Raw genomic sequence first — 14,748 nt, 5'->3', positions numbered from 1 at the left:
ACTTCCTAAAACCCAGGGACTCTGAGATCAATGCACCCTGCATTTTCCAGTCCGTACTCCCCTAGTCTCTCCTGGATCTCAGAAGAATATGCTGATCTCTTGCAACACTACCATGAATTCCAAGTGTTTAGCTACATGGTGATTCTAGAATCCTGAGGTTGGCACACACTTAGCGATCATATTAAGGAATTCTATTAGAAATAAAAGGTAGAAGGAAGAGCAGGCAGAAGGTCAAAACAGAACACAAAATAAACCGGACTAATCTTAGCCTATTTCCCTGGCATAGTCCAAAGCAACTCTAGCAGAGAGGCCAAAAATTAACAACAGTGGGATCATGACAGGGGAAGGATCACAGCTCAGTGGGGGAGCATGTGTCTTGCTCAGCTGGTCAGAGCGTGGTGCTGATAATACCAAGGTTCAATCCCCATATGCATATTCCTGCATTGAAGCAGGTTGGACTACTAGATGATCCACAGTGTTATTTCCAATTCTACAATTCTATGTTCCCATGTCTGATCTCTGGCTGGCAACTGCCATTAAAAGGATCAGGTAGCAGGTGATGAATGGCAGAAGTCTGTCTAAGACCCAGGAAACCTACTGCAATGAATCAGAATAGTCTGGGCAAGATTTATAGAATGGAAATCAAACCCAGTGCAGTCTACTAAACTGGTTGCAGCCACATTCCTGAGTCTTCAGGCAGTAGCCTCAATCATCATCTGCTACCTAGTTTACTTCACTGGGTTCAGCATGGGAACTTTTATATATACAAAGATGGACAAATACTCTGCTGTGTTCTGAGGCAACTTCCTTTGTTCCTGTGTGGTGTTATTTAGAAATACTTCCACTGAATTCTGTTAGAGAGCCAAAACACATGTCACACAACCCCTCACTTCCTTCCATCCTACACACAGTGCTACATGTGTCCTTTGCTCAGACATTAACGCACATAGCATGGGGTTCTCTTTCTCACTCTCACTGCTTGCACAAATTCCTTGTGCCTCAGAACTCATGAAGTGGGGGGGGGGATTGCAAACACTTGTCTTTGGCTTCACAGACTGTGCCTCATGAATCCAGATCTTGAACTTTACTCTGCCAACTATGGATGCAAGGGCAAAGCATCACACACAGGCATGCAAGGGAACAGAGAACCTGTGCTTCCAAATATGGCTGCAGCAATCTCTCTCTTTTCACTAGATAATACAGACACACTGAGTATTGGCTAAGTTGTATTGACCAATGAGTTATTCCTTCCTCAGTAGCAGGTGGCAGCATCTCCCACACAGGAAACTCCAAGAGTGGAAAGGGAGGTCATGAATGTTGTTTCAGGTCACTTCTAGGTTTGGTGCCATGCGCATTTATCCATCAAACAGTTGTTGCCCGTGCAGTGAAGGTGCTTACTTGATCTCAATAGGCAGGGAGTTCCAAAGTGCTGGTGCTGCCACACTAAATGATAGCAAAATGGGTGTTGTGTGGCACCTGCAGTAATACAAATGCAGCACCACTCTCTGGCCACTTGAGATCCTTCAAAGGTAAGAAGTCTGATTGTGATGTGAATGTGAGTGATGGGCTGGCAGAGGCTGTGTGATACAAAAGGCATATTCAATCACGTGAGAACCAGGCGATTGGCTCAGACACTGCAAACATTCTCAAGACTGAGCCTTTTCTATTGGGAGATCACAACCAGTGATCTCCCAAAAATGTGCATTTAGCTTTGACTGTACCATGTCCTTGGGCAGGGCTCAACACTGTCTTGTCCCTTTCCAACCCAAGTCCATTACACAGATCGCTACCAGCATTTGCTTCTGTAAAAGGTTTCCCTGATGGCTTAATCTAGTTCTTCCCTTTCATTTCCTGAGAAGAAGATCTTCCTCCTCAGATGAAAATTGCCTCACTAGTGGGCCTTGAACTCTTGTCCCAGGGACATGTTTGTCATACTTGTCTCCTCCCAAATGAGCTACCTACTTGTTGCATTGTACTACCAGTTCTTCTGGCCTTGTGTGCTAGCTATCTAAAAGTGGTTATATGGTGTTTATATGTGCAAGATGTATAAGAGGGTTCACAAGCTGGTGCGCAGAGATCTTTGGAGCCTCTTTGTTTCTAGGATTTTACTGCCTGTGCCTAAGTGATTGCTAGCAAATATAAGCAATCACTCAAAGTAAGGAAAACCATAGGACTTGACAAGGAAGTGTGGAGAGGGAAAACATTATGCCCAGGAGATTTCAGAAACGCAAATGACAGAACCAAGAGCCAAGTTGAAAAATCTCTCTTTTACACAGTTATAGAATCAACATTAACACGCAATAAACCACAGAAAAGACAAACAGCTTTCTACCTCCACCTTGAAGTACATGGCTTGCCTCATTTGTATAAGCCATTTTGAGCAAACTGACCTGTAAGCAGCAGTGATTTTGGAAAGCTCTGAATTTTTGCATCTCAACTAGCTGAAACTAAATGCAGCCTGTTCAGAAAGGACATTTTGAGATTAGCATGTGACATCACAATGCCCCTTGTGTGTTTAGTTTCAGAGCTAGGTGGGGCATTCTGGAAACAGGTGTACTTTGATTAGATTTCAAGTGTGCGAGTTTTCCCAGGAGCAGTCACAATACCTTTCCATAGCATGCCTGCTCCCTTCTTATAACATACCATGGCAGGAAGAATTAATGGATTTATCCCTGGGAAACAGACAAGTAGAAAAGCTGGCACAGTGCAGGTGGTGGCCAGGCAAGGTGGACTTTCAGAACTTTTCAACTCTGTGAAGAAGGTAGACACACACTAAAAACAGAAATGGATGAATGAATGGGAGGAAAGTAGTTTGGCTGCTCTGCCACTCAACCTTCTTCCGATAAAGTGAATCATGAAAAGTTTAACTTCACCTATATTTCAACATGCAAATTAGGTTGTGTGAATGGATCAAAGACTAGAAAAGGAGCAGCTCTGCAAACATCAGGCCTGTGGATGGTCAGGAATTACAGACTTCATTAATACAACCAATGTGCGGGGGTTTTGTGGCTCAGTTTCAGGAAGAGACCAAACTGGGGTTCCCAAATAATGTTTGCTGGCTTCATGTGTTTCTTTTGCTTGGAAATTGACTCAGTCACACAACACTATTATACAGCACCCTCAAACAGCTTTTCAGTCCCAACATTTCATGGCTTTCACCAAAAAAAGCTTCATTCTTTGGAAACACATAACTCTGCTTACAAAGCAACTTCTACGCCAAGCTAGCTTACAAGCAATCATAAAGAACATACAGAATACTGGTATTAAAGTCGACAAAATGGCCCAGAAAATGGAAAAAAAATGAACCATTTTAATCTTAAACACATGTAATAGTTTTGGGTATTAGGCCACAAAGGCAAATGGAAATTATCACTGGTATTTTATGGCACTCTAGTGCAATATACTCCCAACACTATTTCTGACATTCTGATCCACAGAGGGACACACTTGCAGCAGGAAAGGGGGGGGGGGGGTCCTTAAGATACTCAAAATAATGTGGGTGCTCAAGAGAACCTAGCATGGAAACCAGTGATACGTCACAACTAAAAGCAAGAGACTGCAGAGATTTGCATTCAGTTGGTATTTTCAGGCTCTATGGAAGACGTTTGCTGAATTGTCAGGAGGGATATCGAGAGACCCTGGGTTGTTGCTTTTACTGTTTGGGTCATCCCTAGATAATACAGCTTGATTCTCATGGTTGTATTATCTGGATCTATTTTCAAAGCAGTGACATTATGTAGTTTATATCAACTCCCCCACTGGGGTACACTGCGATCTGGATTGTGAATATGTAGGGGCTTGTCTGACTTGCATTAGTTGCTTCAAACACAACTATCATTTGGTTCCTTCCTACCCTGCAATTTTAAGAAAACCATGTTAGTATTAAAGCAAACTCTTTTAAAAAAATCTTTGTAAGGTTTTTAACCACAAGATGGTAGTTTAATATATCTCAGAACCTTGAGGGTAAATTATTTTCTCCACTGAGTGAGTCCCTAATGGACAAAAATCAGCACTGTCGAGTTATCCAAGTATTAAATGCTCCTATCCAGTAGCAAAGCAATAACAGCACACCAGACTGCACACTAGACACAAACCAGAGATGAGGGTTTATGCAACAGTGGGAAATTGGTTCTGTAATGTAAATTTAGTTTTAGAAGGGAAAATAATTATGTAATATATACACACAAACCGACATGCTATGTGCATGACAAAAAATGGGGTTTCTCAGTATGTTACAGGTTTCTCAAACTTGAACATAGATCAATGGTGTCCAATACCCAATATAACTATGTGTTAAGAAACAACACAAACATTTGAATAATTTGTATTTATTTTGTTTTATGTGTCTCAACTTTGTATTTTCTATTATGCAGTCTGTCAATTTGCTTCATGTTCTGTATTATTTTCAGTTCGCTTCAAGACATGCCTCCCTCCTAGGTTCTCCATCAAAATATTTACTAGTCCACATTCTTTGCAACTGGATAAATGGTTATGGTTGTATTTACCATTAACAAAGGAATTCAAATTTTAAGGAACAATTTAAACCTTCTCTTTACTATAATAGATTATATATTCTGTAACTCACAATGACTGTGAATTAATAGGCTAAATTCAAATCACTACAATTTGAAAAGCTTTTCCTTTAAAACAGGGATGGGAACTTGTTGCCCTCTAAGATGTTCCTGGACTACAATTCCCATCATCCTTGACCACTGGCCATGCTGGCTAAGTCTGATGGGAGTTGGAGCCCAGCAACATCAAGGGCCACCATTTCTCCATCCCTTTTTGAGACAGGGGGGAGAGTCTTAAATGACAAGTGTTTAGGTCTGTCATTGATGACTAACAATTTAGCAAGCTAAAAATCAATCCAGTTAAGGCCCGTAGCTCAGTGGGAGAGCACATGTTTGGGAAGCAGGTGGTGTTATGTTACTGCGGTAGGGAGCAAAGGTTACTGTGGTAGGGAGGCACACTGCAGTACATTGCATCCCTCCAAACAGTATGAAGATCATCCATATTAATAGGAGTGGATGAGGGCCTATAAGACAGGATGAAGGACCCTGTTAGCTCACACAAATATTTGGGATAATGGTTTGGATCCTAGTTAGGTATCCCCTGGCAGCAGCATCCCTTGGCCTCCCATCAGCAGAAGGAGGGAGCTGACTTTTACCAACTACTTTGCACCATGTGTCCCCAAATATTCTTCAGAAGGTTTAGACACCCTCCACAGCAGCTTGAGAGGCAACATGAAGTTCTGCAGGAGGAATTTGTGAAAACTGCCTTTTCCTCCTCTTCCTGCAGATCCACTGGATCTTGGTTCCATCTGTGAACAGGAGGAGTTTTTTCAGTCGCAGAAACCTATTTTGGATCTGCTTCAAATCATTGCATTTCAGGTAATGTTCAAACTTCAGAAAAATGAAAATGTAAAACTAACAGTGACAGGACACATCAGAGGCTGCATATGCAACTTGAAGCACCTTCAGACCCAACTGCCACCAAATATAACTGGTGCAGACACAGTAGCCAAGGCATTTCTTATTACAGTACAGTGGTACTTTGGTTCTCGAATGCAACCCATTCCAGAAGTCCGTTCAACTTCCAAAATGTTCGAAAACCAAGGCACAGATTCCAATTTGTGCAGGCACCCCAGAATCAATAGCTGACAGCTGCATCAGATGTTCGACTTCTGAAAAACGGAACACTTACTTCCAGGTTTTTGGCATTTGGGAGCCAAAATGTTCGAGTACCAAGGCGTTCAACAACCAAGGTTCTACAGTATACGTAATCTGCATTATACATCTTAACAACAGAATACAGATTTTCTTAGCACAGAAGCTGGGACTTTCTGGGTACAGAAGGCACATGCCTTGCATAATTTGAATGGTATGGGGGAGGAATTGCTCTATGTGAGGTTGCCCCTGGGTCTGGTACAGAGGCTCTAGCTGGTGCAAAACACAGCAGCTAGGTTCCTGATGGGGACAGAATATTGCAAGCACATAACCTGGGTGCTCAAAAGCTTGCACTGGCTGCCCATACGCTAACAGGCAAGGTTCAAGATTCTTGTACAAGGCTCTTAAGAGCTTAGGTCCTTGATACCTCAAGGACCAGCTGATTCCTTCCTTACATCCCTGCCTTATAAATGACATATTTTAGAGAGTCACAGGCAGTAGTGCCCCATGGCTTGGATCAGTGGCGTAGCGTGGGTTGTCAGCACCCGGGGCAAGGCAAGTAATTTGCGCTCCCTAACCCGCACGCCTGGCACCCCCCCCCCTCCACAGTGGGCGGCGACCCGGCGGCTCGGATCAGATTCGCATAGCAGTGAGAGAGAGTGAGTGAGCCAGGTAGGGGCAGAGAGCTGCGAGTGCGAGCGCGAGCGCGCCCCCCCCCCCATATGTTGCGGCCGGCCCCCCCTGCACCCCCATGCTACGCCACTGGCTTGGATACATGACTTGTGTCCACCAAGAGCCATGAGTTCAGTACCGCAGGCACAATTTTAAGGAACTCCCTTCCAGTTAAGTGAGACAGGCCCTGTCCCTGTTGAACACCTTGCACCAACTGAATACTTCTTTATTCCAGCAAGCATTTTAACTACCGTAAATTCTGATTTTATAGTTTGAAATGATTTTTATTTTCATTGTATTGAGTTACTTGCCCACAACTTAAGAGGCGATAGTAATTAAGCGATATTGTAAAAAAATAAACAAATTTATCAATACCCTCCAACAATCACTACAAAAAGCACACTATCAATGCCAAAATGTGTACAGAGCAAACCATTAATTTCTCAAGCACCATATTGAGGTAGAAACAAACTCAGGATCAAGATCTGAAGCTTATTCTAAAATGTTGCAGGTGACAATCACATCCCTATTCCCAGTAACAGATTTGGCAACACCAGCTCTAAAGAAAATGTTTCTTTTTTGGTTAAGTCTCTGAACATCTATATCAGAATCTACATGCATAAAGAAATGTACAAAAAAAATTGTCTGAGAAACTAAGTTCCCCTAAAATATCAATATACTGAAGCAAAATATTACATGATCCTTCTCAATTTGAACTTGACGGGTAGCAGAATTGAATCAAGATATGGATGAATGAGCAAAATACATGCACACACCAAGTTGTACATTAAAGTTTAATGTCAGGGTGACCAGCACAATCCTTCTACCCTTGAATACTGGAACATCAGAAGCACTGAATGGTGAATTAAATATAGCATTTGAACTCAGATCAGTGCATCTGAATGCAATACCAACATACTGAATGAACTTCATTATATTACAGCAGTAACTGAAGCTCAGCAGTGAAAAACTGGTGCAAATCATGTGACCCACACAGGAACTACAGTTGCAAATCCCTACTTAAATAGTTGGCCAGCTCAAAAGCTTGCTCAGTCATCAACAAGGAATGACTCCCCCCCAACCAAAAACCCTTCCATATTCATGTACTGACTGTAAAATGCCCAAACTCCTCTCATTTTATTCCTTCCAGCCTGCTGCCTTCTAAACATATATTGCATACAACAAGTGGGTTTTTTTATGTTCTAAAAAAACTATGTGACACTATAGAGTCACTATGGCAGAAGAGCTCAACACCCCACTTTCCAAAAGCGTGAATGCTTGCAACAGAGAGCACATTGTATTTATGACAAACACATGGTGGAAGCGTGAATGTAGCCCCTTCTTCAGGCAGAAACAGGCCGCTTGCCCTTCAGATTGCTAGTGCCTGGCACGGCTGCCTCTTCTGCCTCTCCAGAGCCCCTGACAGCGATATAAATGGATGATTCACTCCCTGACTCTCGCTGACATGCGACACAAGAGATTCCTCGCAAACCTATTGGGCTTTTCTATCTCCATGATGAACTCCCTACTACGCTCAACGTTTTAATTTTTGTTTGTCGCTGCTCTCTTTCCTGAAAAGCCATGTTCTAATATCAGGCATACCCTTTGGCTTGCCAATTAGAAGTTTTTTTAAAAAACAAAATAAGAGCAAGGGAGTGGAGGGAGGACATTCCAGAGCACTGATGCTCAATGGACCCACCGTATTAATACGGAACGATCCCTCCATCCCTCCTCTGTGGTGCTGCGGCAAACAACATCTGGTAACCCTAGACTGCCCTTTCCTTGATGGATGGCTGCCAGGATCGATGAGGCTCGCCAGCCGCAGCCTCTTCCAAAACCGGCCACACCTCCAGGTCTGAGAGCTGCCCCTAGAGTCCAGCGTAGGGAGCTGCACACAGGTAAGCCAGCGGGGCTACACAGCAGAGCCTCCGGTTGCTCATCATGGACTATGAGGCGTCTCCAAGGGAAGGGAGGAGAGATGCTGTGCAAAGCTGCCAACCAGGCATTTCGGGAGGTGCGAGGAGGGGCAAGGGGGCTGGAGAAAAGGAGAGACTCTCTTCCCCTCCCTCGAAAAAATGTCAAAGGCACAGCACGCCCCTCCGATTTCCTGTCAGGCAGCGAGGGCTGATTTTTGCATCGGCCTTCTCTCTCTCTCTCTCTCTCTCACACACACACACAAAATACAGAGGCAGAAGAAGTGGAAACAGGCTCTCCTCCCACCCTTCTTTATCTTCTCTCCACTTCATCAGTCTCGGGCCCCCAGGCGCCCTTCTCCCGTCTCTCACATTACAGCTGGCCACGCAGGGTCGTGCACAGGGCGGCACCACAGGAGAGCGAAGGGGGTGTGTGTTTGTGTGTTCTTTAACAAACACACATATTTTGCCCGCGCGTGGCAAGGTGCCGTCGTGCGGTTTTTGTTTTGGTTCGGGTTTTTGTTTTATTTTTGGCCTCCTTTCATTCACACGGTTCCGGTTACATCTCGCCACATGCGCGACGCGAAGAGAGTCAACACCGAGGGAGGGAGGGAGGGAGGAAGGGGCAAGAGAAGAGTTCAAGGTCTCCGAAGAGAAGAAGGCAGGATGCTCCTCTGCACCGAAACGCGAACACCCAGAAAAGAAACATGGGGGGGGGGGGGTTCGCCGATCTACCTCACGATGTGTGGTTGCTAGTATTGCTGTTATTCAAAATATAATGCAGTATCCCATTGTGAGGCTTTCCCTGCAGGCTTGGTTCAGAGGGCAGCGCCTGGCTGCCTCGGCCTGCTAGCGACGTCGAGGGGCTCGTGCAAGGTTGGTCTCTACAACGAGCCACGCAGCAAGTCTCCTTTGGCCAAGAGAGAGAGAGAGAGAGAAGGAGGCAGCGGGAGGGGAGGCATAGGCGCAGGCACGAGCACTCCCGCGCACTCCCAGCCCAGCCGGTGTCGTCCACACTCACCCATTGATGTCGCGTTGGGGCTCCGCCAGACAAGCTGAAAGTTTTGAGGTGGCTGCAGGTCTGGCAGGGAGAGGAGGCGAGCCAGGCGGCGGTGCAGATGACGGGAAGCTGCCCTCCTCTCCTCCTCCTCCTCCTCCTCCTCCGCCCGTTGTAGCTGCTGCTGCTGCTTCTTCTTCGTGGCTTCCTCTCGGCTAGTCAGTGCCCGTTGCAAGAAGAACAGAGACGCTGCATCTTATTTCCTGCTCCGAAAAGCTTCCCCCGCAAGCGAGAAAAAATAAAAAAAATAAAAAGGCTTTTCCTGGCGTCAAAAGAGGAAGGGGTGGGGCGGCGAAGAAGAGAACCACGAAGCGAAACACCTGACACGCCACCTGCAAATCTGAGGGATGCGCGGAGAGGAGCGGGCGAAGGCAGCCGAGTTCTACCTGGGGCTGCGAGAGAGAGAGAGAGCCGAGTGTGCGCGTGTGGATGTGGTTGCGCGCGCCCGCGCGCGCCAGGGCGGGAACAAGAGCGGAGGGGGAGGCGGTGGCGGTTCTCGGGAAGGGAATGGGGAGGCTGAGGGGTGGCGGCGGCGGCGGCGGCGACGTCGCCCTTTCCCAGGACAACCGAGGCGGCAGCGGCAGGCGCTACTGCAAAACGGGCTCGCTTCGCTTAGCGGGCTGGCGCCGGTTTCACCACAACGTCGAGATAACCGCTAGCGAGAAGGGAAAGTGTCGCGAGAACGCGCCGCGGCGGCCTCGGCGCGCCGCCTTTGGACGAGCAGCGGCGGCAGCTGCCTGGAGAAAACCGGACGCGCGTCGCCCGCTGAGGGGCGGTGGGCATGCAGGGCCACAGGGCGAGCTTCGTGGGGCCTAATCTCCCTTCCAACAATCATACAGGGATAGTAGTAATCATCATCCTCGTAGGAAAGAGGGAGGCGCTTGTTGTGGAGCCCCCTGTATGCAATGCGTGGCGACCCACGCGCCCGGCAGAAACCTCCCTTGCGGGGCGCGGCGCTTTGCGCGCCTGCAGGGTGGGAATGGGGTTGGGGAGGCGCCCTTGGAGCAGGCTGTCCGGCGCGGGGAGAAGCCCAGTGCAGTCCCGGGAGGGGGACTGCCTCGTTCACGGAGACGCGGGTGCTTTTCAGGCGCCGGCCACTTCTCCCACAACACTGGCCGCGTGTCCCGCCACACCCACAAAAAACCGCCTCGCGCGGTGTAAGAGGCGCCCGGGGGCGGGATCCTGCCAACCGGGGCAGAATTGGGTTTCCTGGCAAAAGGACGCGGTTTCAAAGCCAAAGCAGCACGCGCACAGCCACACGGCACGCCGGAGCAGATGAGTGCCGGCGGGGGAAGCAAGGGGGACTGCGGAGTGCTTTTTAAAATGCGTGTCTACAGTGCGACAATTATTCTTAGGCCATGTGCATGGCAGGAACGGGTCTGTGACATCCTGTTTTCAAGGCCGCCATGAGGAGGAGACAAGAAAAGCAGATTTAAATGGAGGAGGGGCAACATTCTTAAGATTTATTCAAAATTCAAATGGCAAGAAGAGCTGAGTATTTTAAAGGGCCATAGCTCAGTTGTAGAACACATGTTCTGCGTGCAGAAGGTTCAGCCCTTGACAATAATATGTGACGGCATCTTGAATGAATAGAATATTGTAAGAGCCAACCTTTCAGCTTTGTCAGTTAGACAAGGTTGAGTTCAGTTGATGGGTGTTGTACATAGATGTGTGTTTACTTATTAATAAAATACCTCCTGATCTGAATTATGACATTAATCTGGATCTAGATGCACTTCTCAATTCCTGGAAAAGGACCAGGCAGTGGGTGATATGAAAGTCCTCTGCTGGAGTCCCCAAAATGCTATGGCAAGTAGTAAACAGGACTGTGATTCGAGGAACTGGATTAAACACCGTTTGCTTAAATGAGTCATACCTGCTTGAAAACGTAGGAGAACAGATTAGAGCTGCTGGTTCCTTCATGCAAATATTGCACTATAGTTGGGTGTATCTAGAAAATTTTATCTCCATGAAGCCCAATAAATTCTGCTGGAGTTCATGATCATTTGTGGACATAGCATGCACCACTACAACACTTGTGTATTTTCCATATGTGTGCATGCAGAACACACAGTGATGTTGCTTAAAGTCACATTCCATGACATTTACACACTGGAAGAAAGCCTCACAATTAGGAATTTGGCAGCAGTAATATAGAGGAGCCATAACACACATTCTCTCTGCCTCAATACCAAATGCTGATGATGGAATAGGTAAATGCTCTGCTCTTTAATTTCTCAAAGGCGTTTGGCTGGCTACTGCTGCAAACCAGGTGCTGGACTAGATGGGAGATTATTGGCCAGGATCACAAACTGAATAAGTATAAGTCAGAGGTTGGGTCTGAACCCCGAATACCAAATGTGCAAGCCACTTATTTCAACCCATCGTTTTCTGCTCTAAAAGAGGTCCATTTCACAAGAAGAACACTGGTGACACTAGAAGACGTGTAACTTGTCTCAGAACCCAAGTGCCAAGACGATGGACGTTTGATCCTCATCGCATAAAAGTACTCCTTTGAATGCAGTTTCTCTCTTTAAAGACCTTCTCGGGGGCGGGGACCCCTCAACTCTTAACACACAAATCCTCTCATCCTACACTCAACTACACATACACACACCATCCCCAAACACATCAAGTCTCACACAGAAAACACAGACCCCCTCTCCTCACTTTCCCATTATACCGTATTGATTTTTAAATTTAATATAGAGAGTACAATTCACTTCCAGATATGGTGGGGTCTGACTGTTTGATGAGGTAGCTGGTTTCTTTTGCCCCTTTCCAAACCCAAACGCAGACAAAGCCAACCACACACATTTAAAATGCCTCAGCGGCTCCAGGGAGGAAGGGAAATTACCTTGCTTCCCTTCTGCCCTGAGTCAGATGCAGTGGTCAGTTTGGATACATGGGGCACTGCCCCACCAACCTCAGACTGCTTTCAACTGGCCCTCACCTCCCTGCCTTCCTACAGCCAGCCCAAGGGGTGACACTACCTGTCAGCTTCCTCTCACATAGTTTCTGTTTTATCCCTGTAACACTCCGCAGTGAGGAGCATGGGGACAGAACTAGAATGAGTTGGCTCTGCCTGCCATTGGCTCTGGCTCCATCTGCCGTTGGCCTCCCTGCCTCCCACCCTGCCAGTCCCTGTGGGCACCAGCTCATTTGGAGTGGTGCAAGGGCTAGGCTCTCCAACTGCAGAATCCCAGCTTTTCACATGTGGCCAGCTGGGATAGTGCGGTTAAGCCTGGTCCCCATGCTGCTGCAAGCAATGTAAGCAGCAGCAAAACCCTTGCCACCTCATAACGGGGCTGGGGGTGGTGGTTTCCTAGCCAGGGCTAGGCTATATCTGGGCCATGCCTCAATATGGGTCTGGCTACAATTTATAAAATAATCTGAAGGTGCAAGGTGGAAGGGTGGGGAAGAAAAGCAGCAGGTACCTTTGTTCTCATTGTTGCTGCTGTGACAGAGTCCTGATTGCTGGTTAATAGCAAGGCAAGAAGCTGGCAACTTGTGCATCTTTTCTGTTGTTACTGGTGTGTCTATTATAACAGAAAGTGAGGAAGATCTATGATTTGCAAAGACCCTGAAAGCAGAGGAAATGAATGTGGATCACCCTGAGCCATTTTTTGTGTGTGAGGTGGCCCTCTAGAGGACACAAAGACACGTTGCACACTGTACAGTGAGAAGGGAGTTGGGTTGTGTTAATTACATCAGTAACCAAGGTGCAAGATGTCCATGAGGAAATCACACTATTTCCGAAGCAAAGGACACATTGACCTCTTACACACTTTAAGGAATACTACTGGAGGCAGAGTTTATCCCATCTAAGTCCAAGAAGCAAGTTTTTGCTTATCAAGCACTATTTCCAAATGAAGTTCTTTTCTTTCTCCCATACATAGTTAATCACTTCTATAGGGAAAAAGTGAATTGTAGAGTTGAAAGGGATCCCGAGGGTCACCTAGTCCAATGCCCTGCAATGCAGGAATCTCAACTAATGCATACATGAGGGGTGGCCATCCAACCTCTGCCTAAAACCTTCTGCTTAAAAAGAAGGAGAGTTCATCACCTTCTGAGAGAAACTGTTCCAATGTTGAACAGCTCTTACTGATGTTTAGTAGGAATCTTGTATTTTGTAACTTGAATCCTTTTGTTTGGGTCCTAGGCTCTGAAGCTGGAGAAAACAAGCTTGCTCCATCCTCCATATGACAGTCCTTTAGATAGTTGAAGATGGGTAAACATACCCCATTCCCTCAACTGTTCCTCTTAAGGCTTGTTTTCCAGACCCTTGATCATCATGGTCACCCTCCTCTGCACACGTTCCAGCTTGCAAATATCCTCTTTAAATTGTAGTGCCCAGGACTATATACAGTACTCCAGGTGGGGGTCTGATTAAGGCAGAACAGAACAGGGCTACTCCCGTTCTAAGCGATGACAAATCTAGACAGCATCTTAAAAAGCAGAGACATCACCTTGCCAACAAAGGTCTGTATAGTTAAAGCTATGGTTTTCCCAGCAGTGATGTATGGAAGTGAGAGCTGGACCATAAAGAAGGCTGTTCGCCGAAGAATTGATGCTGTTGAATTATGGTGCTGGAGGAGACTCTTGAAAGTCCCATGGACTGCAAGAAGATCAAACCTATCCATTCTGAAGGAAATCAGCCCTGAGTGCTCACTGGAAGGACAGATCATGAAGCTGAGACTCGAATACTTTGGCCACCTCATGAGAAGACTCCCTGGAAAAGACCGATGTTGGGAAAGATGGAGGGCACAAGGAGAAGGGGGCGACAGAGGACGAGATGGTTGGACAGTGTTCTCGAAGCTACCAGCATGAGTTTGACCAAACTGCGGGAGGCAGTAGAAGACAGGAGTGCCTGGCGTGCTCTGGCCCATGGGGTCACGAAGAGTCGGACACGACAAAATGACTAAACAACAGAATGGGACTATGACTTCCCTTGATTGGGACTCTTAATTCCATTGCTGCAGACTAGAACAGTATTAGCTTTTTCTTTTTTGCTGCTGCATCACACTGTTGACTCATGTTAATCTTGTGGTCTACTAAGACCGCTAGATCCTTTACACATGTACTACTGGCAAGCCAGGTGTCCCCTATCATATATTTGTGCCACTGGTTCTTTCTGCCTAAGTGTAGAAGCTTACATTTGCAGAAGTGCGGTATAACCAAACTAGAAGCAGCAGCAAGTAAACTGGTACATCTTACATCTCCCTGTATACATAAAAATATCATGCGGTCATCACACAGCCCCCAGTGGAGGATTTATAGTGTTGCATCACAAACCTGGATTTGCATGAAGTCAGGATTGGGAAGGGGAGCAAAAGAGTAGACCAGTTATAACAGCCATGGCATGAGAGTGAGGAGGAACGGACCCTGACAGGTGAAAAGTGGTGGCTTAAAACAACAGGTGTTTGAGTAAAGAAAGCAT

The 14,748-nt window shown here is 46.6% G+C and overlaps 1 protein-coding gene and 1 long non-coding RNA gene across 3 annotated transcripts in view; one reads left to right on the top strand and one right to left on the bottom strand.

The window, feature by feature from the left end:
• Positions 1 to 9,958, bottom strand: part of SH3KBP1 (SH3 domain containing kinase binding protein 1) — a 140,373-nt gene extending 130,415 nt beyond the window's left edge. Inside the window, exon 1 of one of the 2 annotated variants that reach the window (XM_079972251.1) lies at positions 9,273 to 9,958. In XM_079972251.1, coding sequence (XP_079828377.1) covers positions 9,273 to 9,276 — 4 coding nt within the window. In that variant the 5' untranslated portion in view covers positions 9,277 to 9,958. The remainder of the gene's footprint in view (positions 1 to 9,272) is intronic. The other variant, XM_079972254.1, reaches the window with a different exon arrangement.
• Positions 1 to 14,748, top strand: part of LOC307214001 — a 257,787-nt gene that overhangs the window by 147,423 nt on the left and 95,616 nt on the right. The window lies entirely within an intron of this gene.

This window comes from Podarcis cretensis (genome assembly GCF_951804945.1).
Source record: "Podarcis cretensis genome assembly, chromosome: 4".
NCBI lineage: Eukaryota > Metazoa > Chordata > Lepidosauria > Squamata > Lacertidae > Podarcis > Podarcis cretensis.
This window is presented reverse-complemented; position numbering and strand designations above follow the sequence as displayed.